Here is a 15,275-nt window from a genome sequence, read left to right as displayed (position 1 = left end):
TGAAACCGGAGGAGTTGTACTTACATCTGATGCCATCAGCTTGTCCTAGGTCACCGTTTCCTTCCACATATAGCTTTGCAAAAATTGCATAAAAAGCGCTTGCAGGAACAAAAACATAATATTCCAGAAACACGCTTTGCCGTTCCTATCAGCTGTTGGTAACACTTCCCACAGTGAAATGATGCACATGCTGTTTTCTTTGCAAATCTGCATCATAGGATTGTTTTTTGTTTTTCCTGCAGTATATAAAAATTGCTGTATCTCCAAAATAAAACTATGAAGACACTCAAAATAAATTTCCTGTTGTTGTAAACTATTTTTTGCAACTTTATTGTATTTAAAATTTTGAGGGATAAGCCTCTTAAATTTCTCCAAGTAGAAATATATGTAAACAAAACAAAAGCGATTTTCAATTTTTTTTGTAGTTTATTGCACTTTTTTGCAATTTATGTAATTACTATGGACTTAATGCATACATATTATTAAAATATGGGCTATAACAGTTGTATTGATGTATAGCAACTTGAAATGCTCCCACAAATGGCACTACAGCATGTAAAAAAAATAATATAAGCTCTGGTGGACTTGGTTCTATAGTAGGTCTTAAAGGGTTAAATAAATATCGTCAAATAATCGTGATCTCAATTTCAGTGAAAATAATCGTGATTATCATTTTTGCCATAATCGAGCAGCCCTAGAACACGTTCTGGACTGACAGTGAGTGAAAAAGAAGCCAATGTCTAAAGAAACACTTTGAAAGACCTTCAGAAAGTCTGGAGAACTATTGCTCAAGTCTGGTTCCTTGGACACAAGAAAGATGAGAAGTATGATCGGAGATACTGGAGTGTAAACCTCCTAAAAAGTTGTCTGAAGTAAAAAACAGTGGAAGTTCAAGACTTTTTCAGTTCTGCATCTCCAAGTATTGGTTGTTAAAAACTCTTAAAGCGAACCTGAAGGCTTTCTTTTCTTCAGTCTCTCAGAAATGCGTAGATATTTACAGATTCTGCTTCTCAGTGTTACTAAAGCTTAAAGGGTTTCTTTCAACGCTGTTGTGCTTCACAGTGAGCTTTAAAAAGAATTTGCAAGTACTTAATCGGGCATACTTCAGAATTAGTTTACCGCTAGAAAGAAAAACAGAAAACAATATTTACACTTAGATGTGAAGCTCATACCATCTATCCATTTTCTCTTTGGACGTTTTTCTAGCAAGGATGCCAAGTACATTACTTAAATGTACATTATCTAAATTTAAAAGCATTGCCAATAGATGCACAAAGTAGGGGAATATTTGAGCGAGTTTTTGAGAAGAAAAATCGGTGCATGTCGCCAACTTTCAGCAGATTTCGCAACATACTGTGAAAACGAGTCCTTATATAAGTGTTTGGATGTACAGATACACCATGTTCATTGCACAGATGGCCTGTTAGTTGCAAATGTATCTGCTATCAGGCCCTCGAGGACACTTACATGTACTGGAATAAACAGAAATGCTGATCTCAGTGCATGTCATAGCCTCCGTATGCACATGGATGTTTACTTGTATATGAGAGCGAAAGGCGGAGAGAGCCATAGATTACACGGCTGTGTAATTGAATGCCAAGCCTGGCAGTTCAAAATGCCCTCTATAACCAAACTATAACAAGGTCCACAGTAATTCTACCCAGAGGGAACAACGACTGGACATAATCTAGTTTTTCATGAGCTCCCTATCACTTCTGTATACAACCTCCAGGGTTTGAGCAGAGAGAGTTGCCTTATTGATACCTCCTCTGCGTGGAAATGGGTTTATTCGAGGAAGAAAAACACAACAGAAATTGTAAGGCTGGATTAATACAACAGAGTGTACTATCTCTTTTGTTGCTGGAGCAAACATCCAGTTGAAATTATTCCTCTTTGGCTGAAGAATACAGTCTTTTTCTGTTATTTTGTACTTTCGTGCTTGTTAAAAATGTTTTAAAAAGGCAGCGCCATTTTCTAAAAACAAAAGTCTACAAAGTAAGTTTTGAACACCACACACATCAGCACCTGGTGAAGTAATAGCTGAATTATTAGTATTGATCAACAGTGCCATCAAACCTCTGCAGACGTATTAGAGTCATTTTGAGCTCCGGGTCAGTCAAAACGTTATTTATTGTCCCTTTATGAGGAAAAAAATACCTGCCTTGAGGGAAATTCTTCTAATGCACAGTACAATAACTGACCAGTGTGAACCTCCAAGCCCACATTCATAACTCGAGCTGCTTGCATCATAAACTGGCTGGATGTAAACTATTTTTATGATTGATGTGTTTACCTGGCATTAAAGCCTGTGAATGCTGCACTTTGGAGGGACGTGACATTATAGCAGTGCTGAAAAGCAACGAGCAGCCACAGCTGAACCTTTATTAAATATTTAATTCAGGCTGTCGGGAAGCGCTTAGTTGGCAGAATGTAAAGAAGGCAGCCTGTTAACCAGAATACAGAGACAATTAACATTTTTATTTTTGGTGACATGGCTCAGACCCAATATTAGTGGCTCAAGCCAAAAGTATTTTGTGATTGATTAGTAGCTTCGCAGCTCAATCTGCCAACTCTGTGCTTCTGTGGAGATTATTTCCATCTGCACTCAGCCTTAACAAACACATTTATTTTAATTGTGAGAACTGGCAGATGTATAGATTTTTCACTGTCACCAGCATGCATGTTTTGCATACAAACAGGACTAATTAAGATGCAACCCCAGAGAACAATGGCCAGCTTTTCCATCTAGTTAAAATATATTACGTTTGGAGACTAAGACTTTATTGCTATTGTTAGTAAACCTTTGAATATTCAGTTTTGTTTTTGCTCCGTTTTGATCTCCACCAACTCCTGGAGGAACTTTCTGACTCTTTAGCACCTAAGTTCTTAACTACAGTCCCTGGCCACTTTGTTAGGTACACCTGTTCAATTGCTAATTAATGCAAATATCTAATCTAATAAGTAACGCAACAACTCAGTGCATTTAGATATGTAGACATGATCAAGACGACCTGCTAAAGTTCAAACTGAGCATCAGAATAAGGAAGAAAGTCGAGTTAAGTGACTTTGAATGTGGCATGGTTGTTGGTCTGAGTATTTCAAAAACATAGATGTTTCTAGAGTTTACAGGGAATGGTCTGAAAAATTAGAAAATATCCAGTGTTTGGTAGTTCTCTGGGTAAAAACAGCATGTTGATGCCAGAGGTTAGAGGAGAATAGCCAGACTACATTCAGCTAATAGGAAAGCAACAGGAAGTACAATAACCAATCATTATGACCAAGGTATGCAGAAGAGCATCTCAACAGCAGCAGAAGACCACGGTGGGTAGGGATTGGGTATTGATAAGATTTTCACGATTCCATTTTCGATTCTGTTTAACGATTCGATTCTCTTATCGATTCTTTTTTTAAAAAAAAGGAGAACACTAAAGTCGATTAGCTTAGAACTTTGTTTTATATCTTCTCTTTGAACAAGATAGAAATTTAGGAGTAACATGGCCTTACAAACCCAACAGTGAGATCTTAAGAGATGCAGCCTATGGCTCTTCAATGGGGGGTCACAGGGTCCCCAGGAGAAAAAATTGTAAATGTAAAATAATAAAATAAATATTCTTCTGTAGCAATAACAAAGTATAACATAAATTATTCTGTAGCAATTACACAAGAATATGCAGTAATGTCCCTGCCTACAATTAAACACATTCACTTACCAAAGATCAGGGCATCTGCTGTGGTACATGGGTGCAAGCCTTTTACCACAAACTTAGTCACTGCTCGGTGACATTCGTCTATCCTGGCCTGAAAGGAGACGCTACCGGTAGACTGCAGCGAGAGCTGCCAGCATCTGAGCCAGACTCTGTCTGTCTCTCTCATCATGGTCACCTAAATGCACAGTAATGGCAGGTTTTGTAATAAGGCAGATCGCACTAACATAATATGCACTGTTAGTTGATTATTTACCTGCCGCATTAACGGGAGAGGACGTGGAAACGTTACCGCTGCTGCTGGGTTGAGATTCACGAGTCCGGAGCGGAATTAAAAACACGACATTCATTTAAGGTCATCGTGTGTTTTGTGAGCAAATGTTTCCTCCCTTAAATGAAATATCTACTTTGCAAGTATTGCAAGTTGCCCTGTTGTAATCCGTTCTCGTAAAGTATAACCAAACTTTTGAGCGTTTGAGCCGCCATGTTTCCTGCCAGGTAAATGACGCTCCGCAACGTGGTGATGTCATTCAGGGCGACTGGAATCGATAAGGGAATCGTTTGCAAAAATGGCAAAGAATTCCAAGGAATTGAAACAGTGGGAACCGGTTCTCAACAAGAACCGGTTTTCGATACCCATCCCTAACGGTGGGTGCTGCTCCTGTCAGCTAAGAGCAGGAAACTGGGACTACAATTCACACAGGCTCACCAAAACAAGACAACAGATTATTGGATGTTTTGTTGTCTGATCAGTCTCGATTTCTGCCACGCCATTCAGAATTTGGTGTAAACAAAATGGAAAACTTTGGGCTCTAAGTACCAACTGAGCTTGAACGTGTCCATCCTTTTAAAACCACAGTGCACCTATCTTCTGATGACTGTAGGATAACACACTGTCTCACAAAACTCAGATAATCTCAACTTGTTGAATCTATGCCATGAAGAATTAAGACTGATCAGAAGGCAAAAGGGGGTCTAACCTAATACTAGAATTTACAAAACCACGACTCTGAGCAGTCGTTGGCGAGCCAACTTTCATAAAAGTCCACTGCTGGAACTCACCCCAGATGAGACTTTAACCCACAATCCCAAAATCCCTAGCATAGGAAACTAGTGCCTTATCCATTAGGCCACTGGGGTGTGCACACTGTAATAATGTAACAAAAACATTTTGTTCAGTGTACAGCCGGTACATTGTGGCTTGTTTATTTAAGCTGTCTGTGCTAGCAGCAGCAATCAAAGATTCTTATCCTTTCAGGAGCATCACAATGGTAAAGTAAGGTGTGTCTTTAAACATGGCATAGTTGTCGTTGGTGCCTTGTTGCAAAACTCAAATAAAACTGGTTTCTTGAACATGACAAAAAGTTCACTGTACTCAAAAGATTACCACAGTCGCCAGAGCTTAAGCAACTAAAAGCCCATTCACATGGATGTGCAAGCTGACAAATCTGCAGAAACTATGTGACGCTATCATGTCAATATGGGCAGAAAAGTCTGAGGAATGTTGCACCTCGTTGAATCTGTGCCATGAAAAATTGAAACAGTTTTGAAGAAGAGGGTCCAATACTTTTACTAGCAGTGGGTAGCTAATAAAGTGTCCGGTCAGTGTATGTTCACCAGCTGTGTCTGGTGGCTAGTTGGTTTTTGGAGGTTTTCATTCTCTGAAAACTCCTACCTATCACAGCTGAAAATGACACAAAAATTCTAAAGTTACATGCTTGAAAAAAGTACCCATAGGGCTTTTCCCTGTCTAAAAGGAATCACAGAGTCAGGAATTTCATCACCTTAAATGACCTCTTTTACATGCAGTACACGCTGTCCTGCAATTCTATTTTTAACATGCATGTACAGGTTGGCCCTCGGGTCTTTTGCATCCTCAGACAGCTGCTCTAAGTGGCAGCTCCAACTCGGCTTCTAAGAAGGACACATTTTTAGTGGTTTTCAGCTCCCTGTAGCGTTTCTGAGATTTTAGAATATACTATTTATTTTATTTGAAGTTTTATTTGCGATACTGTTCTTACCTTTACTTCACTTACATCTTTTATTATTTTCGATTTCTTCTCTCTTACAGTTATAGCACATATAAAGCACGAAATGGTTTGATAGTACAGCCATCCTAACCATTTGCCATCAGAATAAGCTATTTTATTTACAGTTTTAGTGTTCTCCCAAGTTTTGGCAAGGCAAGGCAAGGCAAGGCAAATTTATTTGTATAGCACAATTCAACAACAAGGTGATTCAAAGTGCTTTACAGAGACATTAGAAACAAAAACAAATAAAAAGCATGATTTAAAATTGATTAAAACAAGCAAACAAACAAACTAATTAAACACACACATTTCACACCTGTTCGCGCGATCTGAACCCTTATCGTAAGGGGAGCTACCAGTCCTTCTGTGGACGAGCTACTTTCTATTTTAAATTCCCTGAATTTAAAATACTCTCTAGACCCAGTCTAGACCCAGTTGGGGAGCTACCCAGAGCTCTAAACCCACTTAACAAACAAACAAACAAACAAACAAAACAGTATATAAAATCAAAACAGATAAAATCAGAACAGTAGATAAAATCAGGCAATGAAGGAACAAATAAAATAATGATTCTGACTTATCTGCACACCCCTCTTTTCCCTCTGAAACAAACTGGCTGGGGTTATAACCCATCTAATTTATTTTAATAAAACTAAGAGAAAAAACAAAATCGCTACCCTGCTATCAGCAAATCTAAATTCACACCTGCAATAGAGCTACATTTCAAGAAGCATGCCATTATGTACTTTGAGATGAATCTGTGAAACAATTTGTCAATAACCCGGTGAGTGACAGCCGAGTAATGAACACGGTGCACTCCACATCCAGTAAACAGCACCTACACCCCCTCCTTCCCCTCACCGAGCTACAATCTACAATGTAAGTTTGTCGCTCTGCAGTAATAACAGTCATCATCTCATCTCACAATTGTTTGATGCATTTATTTTTTCACTTCTTTAGCTGCTCAGGCATTGTGAAACATCACCCGGCTGCACGTCAATCACCTGAACAGACTGTCAACGTGCCGTTTGCAACCGCTGCTATTTCCCCACAGTAATGGTGAGTCTGGCAGTGAGGGGAATCAGTTGGCGACGGAATTGAGTTGTCAGTCACATCAGGAAATTGCAACTGTAAAAATGTGTTAATGCTTTGTTGCACCGGTTGATTTTTGACAGGTTTAAGCCAAATGAAAACCTGTACTCAGTGAGATAAACACTTGCAGATAGAGTATGAAACCCAGAGAAGAGAAGACGTGAAGTTTAGGCAAAGTAACAACTCAAATCAGAGAAGAGGAAAGATATTGTTCTTTTAAACTGCCTTTAGTGAAAGCTGAAAAGTAACTCATAGACTCACCTAACATGTGGTCTTGACAAGCTGCGTCTGGGATGTGTCCCTCTACATTTTCAGCCTTTAGGTTGATCTTCTCTGTCATTATGAGGGTCTAGAAAATGAACAAACTCCATGTTAGTGACAAAGTTATGACGTAAAGCAGAGATTTTAAACCTTTTTTCTGACACACCCTTAAAGGTTTGTCAGATAGACCTGAGAACACCTCACCATCCCCACTTTTCAAGTTCAAACACGTTTATTTGAAAATTATTTTAAACTGGAAACACTTTCAGCTTAGTAACCAATCATAGCAATTAAATTCAGTCACACCACAGTACAAATAGGACAGAAACCTTCTTGCTTGAACAGAGAAAATCAGTGGTTGCTCAGTAACTGCCCTGAATTTTTTCACATTGGTCAACTGATTGCAAGATGTTGCAGCAACCGCTCTCCAAACAATCCTAGTCTAGCTCAGATTGCCTGCAATCACTCTCAGACAGATTGGCATACATTTACTGGGAGTGGTCCCCAACTTTGAAATAACAGTGAAAGCCCGTGCTTTGAATAATTTTAGTATAGTATGACTAGTATAACTGCAGCACTAGTGAAATATCCCAACTATTAGATGACTGACAGTTTGTTCATCTATTCTTATTTTGCTAATAATTTGCTAATAATTTAAAATGATTCATATTTCTAGCTAGATTGTGTAATGGTTTAAGCTAGTTTTAGCTAGATGGTGCAAGTTTTATTGCTCTTTCATTTCTTCATCTAAATTTTTATTTGATAGGTACGCTGTTAGGTCATAATTACTCCCTTTTTAACCCTAATTTTAGCGAGCTACTGTGACTTTCCTGCAAAAAAATTTCTCTTGCTTATGCCAACATTTATCCAGGTATTTTGACATGCCTTTTCTTAATTTTTTATTACTTACGCAATCCAAATCCCTATACATGTTTATAGTTACATTTCTATTGCTTATCAATTAATTATTTTTTTCTTTTAGATGAGTTGAGCTAAGCTGTCCACATACCCCAGGATACCTTCTGGATATATTAGACCGTATAGATGCAGCTTTGTTAGTATAAGCTGTTAACATTTATCAATTTAAAAGGCTTTCTTTTAGGTAATGTGCAAAAGAAAATTGTGGATGAAAAGGATCGGTTAAACCGATTCACGTACTATATGACTTTCCAGAGGACTGGACAAGCTTCTGGCTTTGTGAAATGTGTTGAAAGTTTTGTTCAGAAAGAAGTAAGGTAATTGTCACAGACTTTCTGCCATACTTTAATTAGGTTATTTTAAAAATGTGGTTTTGGGGGTGGTGTAAAAGGAGCTTGTAGGTCATAAAGTGTGGCTCTTTTGTTGTATTTCTGTGGGGAGAAGATAGACGGAAAGCTTGGAGGATGGTATTAAATGGCTCTTTTGTCAAATTGAGTGTCTGCGATAAGGGGCTCCTCCATGTTATCAAAATTTCACATCATCTGGATTAAATTTCCTACATTATGCGGTGAGACTGTCATTCTTTCCCCCTGTTCAGACTGCTCCTTTCAGTTTCTTTTATTATTGCTGTCTCCCTTCTTTCAGTCGCTCTCAAGCTCTCAGGCTCTCCGTCATATTTTGGCATTTTGACTGACGGGTAATAAAGAATAAACCCACAAGGTCAAGATTTTAGCATTTTGCTTACAAAGTGCACTGATATGATTTACAAAATCAAACAGCTGATAGGAGCCTAATTTAAGTCTGTACTACATCCACAGCCTGATGGCTGCCTCTATGTGAGATATAGCTTAAAAACCTTCAGCTTTGTGGAGACAACAACACAGGATTGGGTTTGATAATAAAAAAAGTAGGCGATGAATTGTAGGCTGAGTCAGAACACAATGCGAATCAATATTGAGCCTTCAGGGGATGTGATGGTGAAGAGGCAGAGGTGTTGTGGATCTGTTTGTGAACATGTTCATACTGTACAAGTGTGAAAACCTATGGGAATTTTGCACGTATGCGTGCACTGCAAACAAGCTAGCCCCAAAAACTGTAACAAAGTCCGCAGTGCATGTTTGTCTACTTACAGCAGTATCTGAACAGATCTCCATATCTCCCTTCGTTTCGCTGTGTTTTTTGGGCGTGGCGATCCCAGGCGGCGATGTGGCCACGGAGTTGCCCTTCACAGCGGTCCTGTCAGGAAATAAGATTTGATCTGTTTTTCATGTCTGTGTGCCGAGTACTTCCTTTATCAACTCACCAGGTAGAAAGCGAGACTCCTGATAAATTGCGTTGACCCACTCTTTCGCTTCATGAACGCGCAGGTAAACACATGTGTGCACGCACACATACACACATGGAAATGTCATCGCACGGTTAACAACCTGCATGAAGTGGTACTTCACAAGTGTTTGAAATCTGTCAGCTGGGTTTTTGAAGAGGAAAATGAGCAAAGAGAGTAGATGACTGTGGCTTAAACACACAATAATCCTGAGTGTTGCTGACTATGTGTCTGATCCCCAAACTGTTTATGCTCACTAGTGAAGAGTCACACCTCAAACAGACAGCTGCTGTTTGTGTTTCTCTGAACACACAAGCTTAATGTAGGGATTGCTCATGTTTAATGTAATAGAGCTACTACTTTGCTTCTGAATCGTTGATTCACTTGGTAGAAAGGCATCTCTGAGAAAGCTCGGTGACAGGAAATAATCAGCACAGCATCCGATCAATTAGGATAATAATACTTGATTTTCTTAATGACAAAGGTGTTGCTAACTCACCTGCCAAGAAGCTCTTTCACGATCTGGTCTTTTCCAATAAAGGCCGTCGTGCACTGGATCTGACTGGCAATCTGACCCATCTGATTGTTGCAGTGGTCCATAATGGAGCTAAGCTTGTTGTTCATCTCAGACAGACCCTGCACCTCCTGGCTTTCTTTCTGCTGATTATCATTTTTCTTCTTATCCTTCTTCTTGTCAGACTTCATCTGTTTGCCTCCGATCTTCAGCTCTTTCTTCTCCTCTTTTCCCTTGGGAGAGTCGGCTTTTTTAATACTCAGAGCTGGAAGTTTGCTCTTACGGAGGCCGAACCAGTTTGCCAGAGAGGGACCCGTCTTCTGTTTGGCCTCGGTGGCAGCGACTTTCTCCTGTTCTTGACATTTCTGCACGTTCTCCTCAATTCCCATCATGACTTTCTCTTCAATAGTGGTGACTGTTGGGCTGATTTTTTTCTCCTCCATATCTGGGTGTTTGTTTGGGGAGTCCGCCTGGGTTTTGACTTCCCTGCTGAAGTCTGCCTCATTAGGGAATGCTGCTTTGTCTTCTGTCTCTCTAACTGGATTTTCCAAGCCGTAGACACAAGAGGACGGAGGATGAAACTGTGGATGAGAGGCAACCTTCGATGGCTTACGGATGTTTAAACCAGTCCGATCACTGATGGGTAAACTACGAACCACTTTGTGAGAAGGTGACATGACTGCCTCCCCCTTCCCTGTGCCCTGTGACCCCTCAACTTTAGAACCCGATTTGAAAGCTCTGTCAGGGAGGATGCCGTGACTATTTGACCCTGTCATCCCTCCATAGTGGCTAAGTCTTGTCCTTGGAGAATGAACAGGGCTCTCTGCTAACCCAGCACAGGTCGCTTCTAAGGAACTCTGTCTCGACAGAGAGTTCCCCCTTTCCCCTGAGTTGGTAATGATCTGAGTTCTGATTTTTCCCGGCCCATCTAAGGAATTGATGCTTGGTTTTTCAATGTAGTTGGTGCTGAAACTCTGGCTACGAGCTTTTGCCCCGTTCATCCCTAACGCTGGCTTTAAATGAGGTTTGGCAGCAATAGATATGGATCTGCCAAAAAGCTGACTACTCCTTTTCCCATTATCACAAACACCCCCTTCCTCTGGCACCATAAGAGCTTGTAATTCTTCTTCCAGTAACCTACACTGGACTTCACCTTTCCCCTCTGTAACAGACATCTTGGATGGCGAATCAATATTGTACTCTGTCTGCAAGTTGTCACACTGGGCAGAAGCATTTGAAGTCACAGTCTCCTTGGAGACTGAGTTGATATGATCTTTCTCTTGTTTGCCTGGTATAGAGGGACTATTTTTATGGCTAGGAGGAGACTTTAAAAATGCCTTAAAGCCCATTGGGATGCGAGTCTTTGAGGCTTTTTCTGCTAGGTTAGGGGACATAATAATAGAGCTGTCTAAAGCTTTGCCAGTTTGTGGCTCTGCCTGACCTTGAGGTGTGTCCTGAAGTGAAACAGGTAAACTAATAGAGGTCTTCTGCACTGACTGATGGACATTTTTATTAGCAGATCCTTTTTTGCTTGCAGGTGAGTTCTGAAATGAGGACCCTCTGAGGGCACTGTAGGGAGGAGGGACATTCTTCGAGGTTTTAGGTGCGGTTTCAGGTTCTCGAGCACACCCTGAGTTTGCAGAAGGGAGGTAGTCTTTCGTGGTCATCCGCTTGGAATCGCCTTTAGCAGGTGTCTTAGTCATGGCAGGGGACTTTTGAAGGTGCTGACTGGTTTTGTCAACCAGTTTCTGAGGTGCAAGTGCAGTCCCGTAGCCTGCATCCAAGTCTAAACAGTCTTTATCCTTGATGGGTAGCGTTGATTGCATATTTGGTAAAAGTGAGGTGTGGTAACTTGGGGGTGGACCCCTCACAGTGGTTGGCGACCCCTCGTAATTTGGTCTGATCAGTAAAGAGGTGGTGCGGCCCGGGGGAGGGGGAGGAGAGGGGGACCTGAGTTTATTTTTGCTGTTTTCACAGTGTTTGTCTCTGGTTGGCTGTTCGCCGTTGTCAGCATACTCCAGGTGTCTCCTTGAGAGGTGAGGGGAACTCGATGAGGCGCCCTTATTCCATTCGGCCCTGCTGGGGAGCTTTGAGTTCACCGCTTTTGGGCTTTGAATACAGGTTCCTGGTGTCTTGATGAATCTGGACATTTTAACTGTCGGAGAGGAGGGGGACTTCTCCTGCCCAGGGGGTCCTGAGTTCCCGCTGTTACTTGGTTCAGTGGCAGAGCCCTTAGATAATCTCAGTGGGGATCCTGAAGGTTTATTACTACCAGGTATCTTTGAACTACTGTACTTGGAACCAGCAGCATCATTCATGGGAGGGATGGAAAGGCCTTTACTAGCTCGGTTGCTTGGTGGTTTGATAAGTTTCCGTTGTGGAGTCAGCTGCATTGATAGCCTCTCTGCACTTCCCTCCCTGCTACTGCTTTGCTCCCTTGGCTTGTGGGTCCTGATCTGATATTCAGACGGCTTCTCTGGAGACTCAAGAACACTGTAGTTTCTTGATTTTGAGGGTTTCTGCTTTGTTGGCCTCTCTTGGGGCACCAGTTCTGTGTAGTCAGGAACTACTTTGCTACCCTGAATGTCTTTTTGAGTCCCAGCAGCTGCTGCAAGTTTCTCTGCACAAAGTTCAATAGGCTCTCCTTCTGCATCAAATATTGCCAACACGCTCTCCTCAGATTGGGTGCATTTGGCCACTTTGGGCTCCTTAATCAGGCTGAAAGGCCTGGGTCTTCCATCTGCAGACTGGGTACGAACCTGGTCTCTCCGCAAGCACTGCTGTGTAATCAGCTTGGCAGCATCTCTTGACAACCTCTTCGAGTCCCTCTCGGCTTGCTCTGGTGGCTGGCTAAAGGACATTCGGATGTCACTTGACTCAGACTTTAACTCCTCCAGATCATCCGCATCAGACAGACGGGGAACTTCTGGTTCAGTAGGGGTGAGGTGCAGCTTCGATGGTCTCGTAAAAGCTGATATCCGCCCTCGTTCAGGGAGAAGGCTGTTAATAAAACTCATGAGTCTTTCAGGCTGCTCCTTTGAGTCATACCCAGAAGGGTGTTTAGTAGCCACAGGACTTGAGATAGTGTCACCTCCGCTGTCTTGCGTTCCCTCCCAGCTACATAAACTGTCTGAGATGCTGTGTGAGAGCTTCTTACAGTGAAACCAGTTGTCCTTGGTGGGGATGTTATCTCTACAACTAGAATGTGCTAGTTCATCATCTGCATCATCAGAATCATAAGCGAACTTCTTTCCCTGAGCAGTTCTCCCCACATGGGTAGGCCTAGACACCCCTTTACTGCTACTCTTGATGCCCAGTGAGTAGATGCCCTCATTGGAGTTCATGCAGTCTTTGTAGCCTGACTTGGAGACCTTGGAGGAACAGGAGGAGCTCCTGTGTTTCCTCCTTTGGAGCTTTCTCAGTCCTTCCAGTATGTGGCTCTCCTTACGTCTTGTGGGGAGGTGCTCCTCCTGAGCAGCACAGATATTACTAGGGGCTGACGAACCCAAACTCAGCCTCTTCTCCCACGTCAGAGATGACTAAATGGGAAAGAGAAAGGAGGCAGAGTCAGTCTCTGTGTAGTAAGAACACATATTCTTTAGTACGTAAAGCAATAGAACTGAGAAAAGCAAATCATAATGTTGGCTTTTGCGTGCAAGCTATTTTTATTCCACCACATATTTTAAATGCTTGGAATTAGGATGGTGCAGGACTGTCTTTAAATATGAAATCTCACATTTTCTCAGAAGCTTTAAACTCCAATTGGAAACATAATCAGCAAACTCATGCATGAAGGTTGTGGGATTAATTAAGGTCTCGAAATAAAGACTAAAGCACCCCTAATGAGCCTGATGAGCGAGGTGGTTTACCATTTTCCCACAGGAGCGTCCATCATTCCAGGTGTACGAGCCGCTGGAGAATTCACTGCACGCGCTCGACAGCGACAGCTCACTGCTGCTACAGCTGCTGCGTGGGTACACGGGGGCTGGCACTGTCAGGCTCAGCTGGCTCAGACATTTGGCCACAGGGAGACCTGCCTTTCCATTCAACTGAACCTCCTATGACACAGAAAAGAGGCGACATAGCATTAAGATGGAGTCACTTACATGGCCGCTTAACAATGTTTGTGAGTTACATAAGCTTTCCTTTAGTCCGACTAGACATCAAAAGTGTTTATGTGTTGGGTACTGCTGCATATCTAATTGCCATCATGCTGTTGATTTTGTGATGAAAGGTATTGAAGAAAACCTTGAGACACCCAATCAAATATCACAGAAAAGTCGACTAAATTGTCGATGTACTGCACTTTTCAAACTTAAAGAAATACCGATATCAATCATCTTTCGTGTGCAGTCACCACACCGCGGCAGATGTTTGTCCAATTAGCATTTCCCTGAAGACAATCTGACAATGACAGTGGAGTTTAAGATGAGGAATCTGATACATCCATGGCACAGTTTTCAATTCTCTAATCTCACATTCGTGTGCGTGTCACTTAACACGGCTTATTTAAGGTTATGTAGAGGTTTTGCTCATCCTGATTACAAGATGATTCATAATTCGCTTTTCAGCCATTATTATTTCATTTTCTTTTTCTGCTCTGATGGCACGCATTAGGGTTTATCAGGTGGCATCCTCAGAGGGGTAAAAGGGCAAAGGAAATGGAGCAAACTCATTTTCGGGCCTTAATGCATAATATATAAGATGATTAATGTTCCAGAGTGTCCTGTGGAGTCATTTTTACTGAAGACGAGTCTCAATCGATGGTTTTCTGGTAATATGACAAGGATATATCCCTCTTAGTGCCAAGTGATACTGCTGGCTTTTCCTGCTGAGAGCACAGGAGGGGTCACGGATTTGGATTTTAGATCTGTATTTTAATATCTTGGAATGATTTCTTGATGGGAGACGGGGGTATAGTTGTGCTGCAACACTTGGATGAGTTATATGGGTAGGGGAAAAAAAGTACATTTAATGTTTCCCATTAGGCTTACATTAGAGGGGGAGTCTGTATTCCTGGAAAGTAGGAAAGCCTTGCTTCTCTCTGGCTCCAGGAGCAAATCTGCTGCAGACAGATCCATGATCCGAGAGTGGAGTTTCTGAAAGTCAAACGGGAAGTACACGCAAAGATGAATTTTTGACTTTGGGGGATCTCAAGAGGAGCATCTGAGATGACAGAAGAGCATAATTGGTATGAAGATCTTTATCAGTACTTTATGCGGCGCACAGCATAGCCTGAAATTCCTTTTTGTAGCATCTCAGCTGGGCGTGAGGATTTTGATCTGAGTATTGTCTAAATCTCCCTCGAATGACAAATATTAAAAGAAAGCAATTAAACAAAGTAATCATTTGAGTTCATTTTTGAAAATCTCAAACAACTGCACAATAGGCTGAGGCGGAGCAATATTTTTTACCTATCTGATTCCCTCCAC

At 41.6% G+C, this 15,275-nt stretch overlaps 1 protein-coding gene across 3 annotated transcripts in view; it reads right to left on the bottom strand.

The window, feature by feature from the left end:
- The window catches only part of LOC146608113 (nck-associated protein 5-like), a 187,296-nt gene that overhangs the window by 20,199 nt on the left and 151,822 nt on the right, over positions 1-15,275 (bottom strand). For all 3 annotated transcript variants that reach the window (XM_085347468.1, XM_085347469.1, XM_085347470.1), the window contains 5 exons: positions 14,838-14,942; positions 13,713-13,901; positions 9,829-13,382; positions 9,136-9,241; positions 7,088-7,175 (listed from right to left, as the gene is read on the bottom strand). In XM_085347468.1, coding sequence (XP_085203594.1) covers positions 7,088-7,175; positions 9,136-9,241; positions 9,829-13,382; positions 13,713-13,901; positions 14,838-14,942 — 4,042 coding nt within the window. The remainder of the gene's footprint in view (positions 1-7,087; positions 7,176-9,135; positions 9,242-9,828; positions 13,383-13,712; positions 13,902-14,837; positions 14,943-15,275) is intronic.

Source organism: Diplotaxodon limnothrissa, linkage group LG23 (assembly GCF_057381915.1).
Source record: "Diplotaxodon limnothrissa isolate DT_005_m linkage group LG23, D_limnothrissa_male_GT1.1, whole genome shotgun sequence".
NCBI classification, from domain to species: domain Eukaryota; kingdom Metazoa; phylum Chordata; class Actinopteri; order Cichliformes; family Cichlidae; genus Diplotaxodon; species Diplotaxodon limnothrissa.
The sequence above is the reverse complement of the archived record's forward strand: the minus strand, read 5'-3'. Positions and strand labels throughout refer to the sequence as shown.